Source organism: Theobroma umbraticum, unplaced genomic scaffold (assembly GCF_002168275.2).
Source record: "Theobroma umbraticum cultivar Fairchild unplaced genomic scaffold, ASM216827v3 scaffold_51.0, whole genome shotgun sequence".
NCBI classification, from domain to species: Eukaryota; Viridiplantae; Streptophyta; class Magnoliopsida; order Malvales; family Malvaceae; genus Theobroma; species Theobroma umbraticum.
In genome coordinates, this window is record NW_018397260.1 from 8,059,848 (window position 1) to 8,070,005 (window position 10,158).

General features: G+C 38.0%; 3 protein-coding genes and 1 pseudogene across 3 annotated transcripts in view; 1 reads left to right on the forward strand and 3 right to left on the reverse strand.

The window, feature by feature from the left end:
* Positions 1-323, reverse strand: part of CPK29 (calcium-dependent protein kinase 29) — a 4,271-nt gene extending 3,948 nt beyond the window's left edge. The window contains exon 1 of the mRNA XM_089783571.1: positions 227-323. Within this exon, the coding sequence (XP_089639697.1) occupies positions 227-323 (97 nt within the window). The remainder of the gene's footprint in view (positions 1-226) is intronic.
* A 1,287-nt stretch (positions 324-1,610) lies between these two features.
* Positions 1,611-2,687, reverse strand: LOC149527202 (calcium-dependent protein kinase 29 pseudogene; annotated as a pseudogene).
* A 678-nt stretch (positions 2,688-3,365) lies between these two features.
* On the forward strand, positions 3,366-5,207 carry LOC110416487 (NEP1-interacting protein 1-like). Its single transcript, XM_021428488.2, has 4 exons — positions 3,366-3,888; positions 4,060-4,238; positions 4,534-4,689; positions 4,857-5,207. The coding sequence occupies exons 1-4, from the start codon at positions 3,747-3,749 to the stop codon at positions 4,977-4,979; spliced, it is 600 nt and encodes a 199-aa protein (XP_021284163.1). The 5' UTR covers positions 3,366-3,746; the 3' UTR covers positions 4,980-5,207.
* Positions 5,208-5,356: 149 nt separating this feature from the next.
* On the reverse strand, positions 5,357-10,139 carry VAB1 (ATPase, V1 complex, subunit B protein). Its single transcript, XM_021428487.2, has 15 exons — positions 9,938-10,139; positions 9,680-9,750; positions 9,245-9,300; positions 9,054-9,152; positions 8,765-8,824; positions 8,222-8,333; positions 7,921-8,129; positions 7,682-7,807; positions 7,352-7,489; positions 6,869-7,019; positions 6,694-6,776; positions 6,484-6,531; positions 6,310-6,363; positions 6,134-6,217; positions 5,357-6,037 (listed from the first exon to the last, which is right to left on the reverse strand). Exons 2-15 carry the CDS (start codon positions 9,735-9,737, stop codon positions 5,852-5,854), a joined length of 1,464 nt encoding a protein of 487 aa, XP_021284162.1. The 5' UTR covers positions 9,738-9,750; positions 9,938-10,139; the 3' UTR covers positions 5,357-5,851.
* Positions 10,140-10,158: the final 19 nt, after the last annotated feature.

A 10,158-nucleotide genomic window follows, 5' to 3' on the forward strand; every position in this document is an offset into this window, starting at 1 on the left:
ATGGCCCACTAATTATCTGAATATGTTCTGCATTAAGGATGAATCTGATATTCATCGTTTTCAATCCAACTCCGAGATGATCCTAAGTTGAGTTGATTGGACAGAAACAGTTCAAAATGATTTTGCAACCCCAACCCTCCCCCACTCTCTCTTTCTTTTTGCACGCCCTTTTTTCTTTGTCCAGAAGCATTTGCCTAGTCAAATTTTCAGAAACATATGCTTTTACCTAGAGCTTGGGCAACTGTAATCCGTTTCTTAGGGTCCCTTGCTAGCATCTTCCTTAGGAGGTCCTTCGCACCATCAGATATTGTTTGAATTTTCATACATATGTACTACTTTAATCAAGTTCCATCTGAACAGAGATTGATTGTTCTCATTTCAAATTTCTATGGTACCTCACAGACTGAAACAGGAAATTAAAGTTGTTTCGCTGTGCTGGGGCATTTTTGTGTTTCCCTGCAGCTTTCTTGTAGCAGAATTCTGAATATATCCATCTAAATAAATAAAGAAAATTTTCACATACCACCCTAAAATGGAGGCACTCCACTGAGAAGAATGTATAAAATGACTTCAGCGCTCCACACATCTATCTCCTTGCCATATTTCCGATTTAACACCTCTGGTGCAACATAGTATGCACTTCCAACAAGGTCCTTGTACAATCTACCTAAAAAGTTAGCTAAAATTCAAGTGTTTGGTAGTGTTAGAGATTATGAGATTCGTGATTATTATAAGAATCAAATGCACAAAAAAATTCCAGAAAATCAAATTGAAAAGCCAAAAAAAAAAAAGTTGTAGTGTTACTTCCATCATTCACTTATAGGAAAAGAAATTGAGAAAAGAGGCTAATATACATACAAGGGATGTCATCAACTGATCCATATTCAATTTTCTGATGAAATTTGATTCAACTTGCACCTAATTTGGTTTAGTTAATGTTAATCTCGATAGTTCAATAGCAATGACCACCCAGTACAGAAAGATCTGAATTACACTGTGAAATTTTACAGGCTACAGCAGTACTGTTTTGAACACTGACGGCTATAATCACATCATTTGATTAGATTGGTTTGATGTCACACGGTGGAAACTTACAGGGGCAATGCTGCAATGCCAACCCAAAACAAATCGGTATGATATTACGTTCAACCTAAATCATTGATATACTAAAATTCATCCTTTTTATATCTTTTACCATGGAAAATGATTGAAAACAATTTAATCATGGTAATCTGTCCCCTGGATATTGATTCTTTAGCAATTTTTTTATGGAATACTAAAACCCGGCTTAAAACTGAAATAAAAAAGAATAAACATAAAATAATTTGAAAGAGATTAGAGAATTGGATCAAGCTATATGATCATGTCTAACAGGATCAACTTCGAGACAAAAAGGAATGAAAAAAATATATCATCCAGGGTTTGGAAGTTAATAGAGATATGTATACATTATAGGATATGTACCATTGTACATTCTTCGTTTTACCTTTGTATCTTTTTTTTTTTTTATGTAAATAATATGCAGCGACCTGGCACTTCATATAAATATATAAATCAGATTGTAAGTATTTTTAATTCAATGAATCATTTCTTGGAAAACGATTGGGTTTCCTTCTCCAGAAGGATTCTCTCAACCCCGATTCCTCTTCGCCTTCGATTTTCTCAGAAGTAATCAAAAGAGCAAGCTTGAATGAATATCAACTTCCAGAACAAAAGCATTTTAAATCAAAGAGAATCGGTAAAGAGTAGTAGGAGAAGCTTTCCTTCCTCGATGAAGACAGAGAGTCCAAAACCATTGGGCTTTATTGGAGAATTCTCATACTCAGGCTTCAAGTCTCTATGCATAACCCCCATAAAATGACAGTCATGCACCACTTTCACAATCTGCCTACCGATTGAAGCCGCTTGCCGTTCTGAATTAAGTCCCTTTAGCTTTAATCCGATCGAAAAGCTCGCCACCTGAACACAACTCCATCACCAAGTGCAGATTATGCCTATCTTCATAAGCACCTTTGAACTCAACAATATTTGGTTGCCCCGTTAGATGCTGAAGTATCAAAATCTCTCTTCTAGCATCCTTTATATCTTTGTCAGAAGTAGTTTACGCCTTGAAGCTGACTGCAGGTGTATTTTCTCCCGTTGCTTCTCAGTGCAGAGATAAGTAATACCGAACTGACCTCTCCCCAAACTCTTTATCAAGATCATAAAAGGTAGTGATGTCGACATAAAGTTTGAGCTAAATGGACCCAATCTGGGATGATGAAGGATTTTGGTTTTCCGAGGCTGGTTTTTGCCGACGTGGGTTAAACTCTTTTCCGGCTGATTTAGGCAATGGTTGATATGAGCGAGGGGAAGAATCAAATGAGGAAGAGAGGGATTTCATGAGTCCGGAATGCCTCAAGCAGAATCCCTGAGATTGCAGAGTCCCATTGATTGGCTGTTAAGAAAGGAGTTCTTTTTCTTCTGCTGTTGCTTCGTGATTAAGGTGGCTTAGCCTATAGAGATTTTTTTTTTTCGGTTTTTGTGATTGGATTGTGAATGATTTGTTGCAGGAGCATCCAGGAGAACTTTTTTACGAGTAGTTTTCGATACACTGTTGCTTTATTAGGCCTGAGTATCATTCCTCACCCTTTTCTGTTTGCACAAACTATCCTGTGCTGTGCTTGCCTCGCTATCTAGAGAGAGAGACAGAGAAGACACAAATAGCAAAAAGGGCAGAGGGAACGGATTCGGAGTTCAGTTTCGTGTTTCAGAACTTACTTCGGTTGCTAACAAAGCTTACGCTTTTCCATCTGACCGTTTTGTTTAGCCATTTGCCAGAAATCCCATCGAAGCCCAATGCAAAGTATACAGTTCCTGATTGTTGTCGTGCTCACCTCGCAGGCCCAACCCTGGAAAAAGCCCGAACAGCAAAGTAGGACTGAGACGACCTCCCAGGAGGGCGAAATCTAGGTCCAACCAAAGTCCTAGCTAACAACTTTTTGTCGTATTAAAGTGTAAAGCCGAACAAGACTTTGGGGTGTGTATAACCAGACTTGGTCTCTCAAACTCCCAACTTTGCCTCAATCCAAGTCTTGTTTGATAGGTACTAAACTAGATAAAAGAGTAAGAAAGAGTTAGTATTCCTTTGAATAAGATAATGACCTGCAGCTGGGGCATGACAGGACTGATTGACCATACCAATTTGTTTTAATTTTTTTAAAAATTATTTTATTTGTCACGCTATGGCCATGGTTGGATTTAGTAAAAAACAACTTGAATTTAATATAATATGGTTGATGATGTTATCTTCACAAAATTAAATCTTTTTTCACCTTTTTTGGGACTTGATCGAGATGTAACCAAAAAAGAAAAGCATGGCGGCTTTGAGGAGAATGAATGAAATGGACCATCCCCCAGCAACCGCAAGGAAAGCTTAAAGAAACAAGCAGTTATTTTGCTTTGTTAGAAGCTAGTTTGATTTCAGCGGGGATCAGTGGACGACTTTGACCAAGAACTCTCTTCAGAATTTAGGAACAACACGTTGGCTCCTGCCTTTTGCCTAGACGAAATCAGAGATTCAATTTCAGTGTTTTTTAAAGAATGGGGCTCTTCCCATGATTGACCTGCTTATTTGCTTTCTTAACCAAGTGGCCTTCCTTGGCCGATTTTCTTGTGATTCAGCCGCCATTTTTCCATTGCCAGGATTCCTTCTTGCCTTTGTTTTTTCAAAAACTTGATTTCACGATTTTCTTTCTTCCCAATTAATGGACCTTAGCCTCTGCCCTTCTGCTTCTTTCATCATGTCATGTTTTCCAGCTGAAGAGGCAAGGGAGTTGTGCTGCTTAGCAACTTCGGCAGTTATTTCTAAACTGTTTTATGCAATCTTCATCTCCATATTTGCAGTGGGTTAGTTCCTTTTTACCGTGTCTTGTTTGGTCCTTTCCATTTGAACCTGACAAAATGAAACAAAGGAAAATCTTTTCGGTTCATCCTAGAATGTTCAGAAGTATATATCTGGCATGTTTGCTAGAAAACTATGGTGTTAAAACTGATCAGAATCTGGTTTTATGTCTGCAGTTGGAGCAACTTTAGGAGCCCTGACCGGTGCTTATGTTGGGGCAAAAACCAAGATCGGTTGTCTTCATGGAGCCACTGTTGGAGCCGTAAAGGGCAGTTTTTTCTCCATCAAGTTCTTTAAAATTTCACTGATAGTTTGCAGTTCCGATGACGTGGCAACGAGGTATCTCCTCCAATCGGTAAGATCACCCCTGTCTCTGTCGTGCTTCTAAGTTTTCTTCCTTTCCTCTGCTGGCTCTGCCCATGCACTGAGATTCTTTGGACCACGTGGAATCCACGTCCCGTAATTGTCCACACACAACTTTCTGCCCTTTTCTGATCCTGTTTAAAGTGGGAAACTGGTCCCCATGATTCGTCCAGTCTAAATCCAACCAACATTGATCAGATGATATGAAAATGTCATGACTGTTCATAAAATTAAAGAGTAGTCTTCTTTTTCTTAATGCTTGAATTTGAATTTGGTTTTTGATTTAGATAAACGCATTGGACTCTACGTTCAACCAAGTCCCCTGGAATATCCCCGAAGGGTTGTCAAAGGAATCAATACAAAATATTCCAAAGATCAGAATCACAGAAGAAAACGTATGGGATTCATCCAGGAATAGGATCTCCTGCTCGATTTGCCTTCAGGTTCTTTTTTTTTAATCTATTTTTCACTTTTTCTCTTCCCTTCTGCCCCTATCGTTACTGCTTGTATGATTAGCAGTTTTCCTGTCAGTTTTGAGTGTTTTGACTAAACTCCATTGATCGAAACAGCTTTATGTTGATCATTCTTGTATACGGTTTCAAATTTCCAGGATTTTTTACAGGGAGAAGTAGTTCATAGCTTGCCACACTGTCACCATATGTTTCATGTTTCGTGTATCCAAAAGTGGCTAGGGGAGCATAAATCTTGCCCACTGTGCAGGAGAAGTTTTTGACACTCAAAGTGGAAGACAGAAAATTATGCTGGCGTCTGTAACCAGTTCTGTCTTCTACTACTTGGAAGGTTTGCTAAAACCCACTCGTCATGGACAAAGCTTCGATTCATGTAGTACAAGCTCGACTAGGAAGTTCTAACTAAGAGGGACACATAGCCACAACAGAATTATACTAGGAATTCAGAATTTTGTTCATACGGTAGCTCCTGATATGATTTTTTGTATGCATGTATACCCATTTATTACATTAATTTCTGGGAAACCCAATTTTTTTAAACGTGAAATCTGTCTATTTCATATTGTTTAGATGAAACACGTAGCATGAACTGCAAGCCAGCTTGGGTTTTGGTTCCCATCACCAAGTCATTGGCAACTAATTTCAACGAAATTTCCACGTAAATTAAACGGGCCTCTGCTGAATCTGACCAAAATAAGGTTTCAAACGACACTGGAAAGTGCTAAACGAGAGCAGCCAATGAAGCCCATGAGAAAAACATGGTGCTGGTAGACTTTAGACCAAGACAAAAGCTAGAAATCCAACACCACATACCAACTCCCGTCTTTTTGTACGCAATATTCAACTCTTAACAGCCGGCTCCAATGACAAAAAAAATTGATGTCCTGAAAATAGTGTTCTTGGCAAAAGTCTCCGCCTTCTCGAAACAAAGAATTACTTATGACTAAAATAATCACAGGGCATGAAAGAAACATATGTCGTGCACCGCAGTCGTAGACAAACCAGTCACCGAAACTGAGTTCTGTTGAGGGTACGCAGCAAAGGCAAATGTTGATGGGAGACTTAATTATAATTGAAAATCGAACAGATAAGCAAAGGGCAGACATGGGTACATGAGGGCGACAGCTTTATCAGCTCAGCTTGTTGCATCACGACTGTAGTACTGGTCAAGTGTCTTTGCAGGTATACGGTGGAGAAGTTCACGTGGGAAGATGCGAAGCAATGTCCATGCTAAATCAAGTGACTGGAAGATGTTGCGAGTATCATAAGCACCTTGTGTCACAAATTTTCTCTCGAATTTATCTAGGAACTCCAGGTAAAGCTGCAAGTTGATAAAGAACGGAGAAAAGTCAAAATGTAATTCTTACTACGACAGGCACAACAGACGCATATAAGTCTGAGAGAGTGAGAGGGAAACCAGATCCTCGGAAGAAAGTGCTTCCTCTCCAACCACGGCTTTCATTGCTTGAACATCTTTTCCAATAGCATAATTTGCATATAGCTGAAATCAAGGAAAACAGGGTTTCAGTATGAACAATACTTAGTACTTAAGTGGGAGAAACCCTTGCTTCATTTAGAACCTCTCAATCAGACCTGGTTGGACACATCAGCATGATCTCTACGAGTCATCCCCTCACCAATAGCACTCTGAAATGTAAATAATGAAAGGAAAAAGTAAGCATAAACTCCCAAATTCATGATTCTACTTGTTAATAAGTGAACAAATTTTCTCATATAAAATGAAATGATAACAATTAACAGTCATACCTTCATTAATCGAGAAAGTGAAGGGAGTACATTAATTGGTGGGTATATCTGCTCAGAAAATAAATAAATATAGACCAGATCAATAATTAAACACACTGTTCAGAGTTACAACAACAAATTTCCAAGAACATGAGCCCTGTGCATATGCTACAGTAGATTCAATAACCATGTTTGATTGATTAAAGCAATAATAAATACTGTTTCAATTACCTGTCGATTGTAGAGTTGTCTATCAATGTATATCTGCCCTTCGGTAATATAACCAGTAAGATCTGGTGTGGGATGCGTGATATCTGGTTTACAAAAAATAATCAACCGAATGAAATATCAGATCACGATCAATAAAACATAAAGAAAACTATACTGTGCTGCAGTTGCCTCTTACCATCATTAGGCATGGTCAAAATAGGAATTTGGGTGATGGAGCCTTTTCTTCCTTCTATACGCCCTGCACGTTCATAAATTGTTGCCAGATCAGTATACATATAACCAGGATACCCACGCCTTCCAGGGACTTCTTCTCGGGCAGCAGATACCTGTAGGCACATACAGAACATGATTTAATGATACCTGTCAAGCGTTAGCATAAAAGATAACCTGGCAGAGCATCAATTTATCAGTTTATCAGATTTACATCATTCTAAGCCACTGTCCAATGGATTAAAATCACTTTCCAAGTCATTTCTAGCTTCTTAAAATACCAATGGAAGTTCTTAAGAAAACAACAGTTTGCCTTTGACTTTTTGAGTTAAAGACGATGGATGTTCAAAGAGCATCAACAGAAGGCTATTAGTTGGTATAGGAATCATTCGTCAAAGAAATTGCATGTCATATATCCTCCCAGCTGAACAGATATAAACATATGTACCTCACGAAGAGCATCCGCATAAGAACTCATATCTGTCAATATAACCAGCACATGTTTCCCACATTCATAAGCCAAATACTCTGCAGTTGTGAGGGCAATTCGAGGCGTGATAATACGTTCAATTGTGGGGTCATTGGCCTGTAAACACATTAAACAGAGCAGTTCAAGATTAAAAACAGAGCAATGGGACTAATTTCTTGATAAGAATGCACATAAACAAAGTCATTTTCAATGGGACAAAACTTAGAATGACATGAATGTCTATAACCTGAATTACTTTGCAGGAAAAGAAAAATGCTGAGCAAAAAGAGACTAATTAATGGAAATTACCAGGTTTAAGAAAAGCGTCACTCTCTCCATAGACCCATTTTCCTCGAAATCTCTCTTAAAAAATTGAGCTGTCTCCATGTTCACCCCCATAGCAGCAAACACAATGGCAAAATTGTCTTCTTGATCCTAAAAGTCAATCCACAGGACAGGAAAATGCACACAACAAACAGTCAATAATCATAAAGCACACAAACAAGTCAATCTTCCTTAATATCACAGTAGGCTACAATGAGACGTACGCCAAGGAGATTATCAGACTTTTCCAACCACTTTACGAGACCTGCCTGACGACAAATTTGAGCAGCTATTTCATTATGAGGAAGACCAGCAGCAGAAAAAAGAGGAATCTTCTGTCCACGAGCAATGGAGTTCATGACATCAATTGTTGATATCCCTGTCTGAATCATCTCTTCAGGGTAAGTTCTCTCACTAGGATTGATAGAGCTCCCTGGGAAAGACAAAGAACAGAAATTTACAACGGAACATATACTGATTCATCCTTCAATTTCTAAAATATCATAGTCTCTAGCATACACTTACCAGAAATATCTAGGTATGCCTCAGGCAAAATAGGAGGGCCATTATCAATGGGTTTTCCAGAGCCGTTAAATATGCGCCCTAGCATATCCAATGACACAGGCGTTTTCAAAACCTGTAAAACACACATTAGAAGGGGCTTAACAACCAATAGTCTACAAAAATGACTAAACCCACCGCCATTGCATTTCTAAAAATTTAAAATCACAAACAAAGAGGATTAAAGATGCAACAAATGGGTGTTCCAAGAATTTGCCTCTTTCAGAAAGCTCAGAAGATTCATTTGTAACCATAAAATTGTTGCAAGACAGGTCCAAGACAAGGAGATCAGAACTATATATAATCAAATACTAAAACGAACAAAGTTTGTGCCAGTTATAAAGCACATATGTCATCAAAAAAGGTTGTGCATCAAAGAAAACACAGGGCAAAAAAAATATATCACAGATGTTTACAAAATCCTATAAAGGTAATCATTCTACTTCTGCTAGCCATAATAAAAATGAAACCTATAATACCAAATTCAAACAAAAGCAGACCATTTACCTCTCCTGTAAATTGCACAGTTGTATATTTGTTGTCAATTCCAGATGTTCCTTCAAAAACCTGGAAAAGGAAAAAGGGAAAAGAATAATGCAGCCACCATCTCAATAGATTTAAAGACATTAACAGAACCAATTGTCACCTACTGCTTTCAGCAATTTATCTCTCATGTTTATGATATTATTGGCTTTAATATATCAAAATGGACTTCAAACAACAGTTATTTATAACAAAGGCAATAAAACCTTTTCCTATGTGCACAGAATTCATGGTTGCATGCTTGGACAAATACCTGCACAACTGCTTTCTCTCCATCAACTTCCAAGACTTGACCACGTCGAGTTGTTCCATCTCCTAATCGGATATTGACAATCTCCTGATACTTTGGACCCTGAAATATTTCAAAATTATTCACATTATATCATCAAACAACTCGCTATCAATTCTGAAGATAAACATCAAGTGATAGAAGAGCAAACCTACCTTAACTTTGTCAAGAATGACCAATGGTCCCGCCACACCCGACACAGTTCTGTACTCTGCAAACCAAAAGTCTCCTGATTAATGTTCTAAACAATCATCACACAGACCAAAATAACTGCTAATGGCACTCAAGCATCCCATTACACCTAGATCATATTTGATGCAAAATCACTCCAATCCAAAAAACGAAAGAATTAAATACCCCTCTTAACTTCACCATCATGTTATACATTTCATGAATTTAAACAAATGACAAAAACAATCAACCAAAAGCTGAAAATGAAAACCACCCCCATCATCATGCAGTTCACTTAAAAATAGATAAAAAAAACAGTCCAGATTAGGCGATGATCAGAACTCAGAGTTAAAGGCTTTGCATGATATACGGTGAACAATAAAGAAAATGTAAGCACGAGACTAGAAATAGTAAGTTACCCATCCCGATCTCCAGCGTTCCCTCCTCCATGTCAATAAAGTTCTTTTCTGCTCCCATCTTCAAGTTAAAGCTGATTATAACATTCAAAACAGAAACATATAAGCATATCACTATTCACAACACTGAACCAATAGTTAAGCAGATCAAAAGAAAGCGGAAAGAAAAATTGAAACGTTATTTCGGATCCAAACAAGTAACCGCCGTTTTTTGTTACGGATTGAACCTAAATTCGCAAAGTTCGAAACTTCTGTTCTTACCGCGATTAGAATTTAGAAAGAGTTCGTTTTGAGCCAAACAAGCTTTTGGCGAATTTGATCCAAAATGAGAGAAGATAGAGCCAATTCGATTGGGACAGGTTGTTTGAGCCAAAGGAAAAGAAGTGAAAAATCAAAATGGTGAATTTAAGCACTAAATGACAAAGAATTTATGGAACGAAAATTTGTGGAGGGATCTGATAAGATGGATGAGAGAGTTGAGA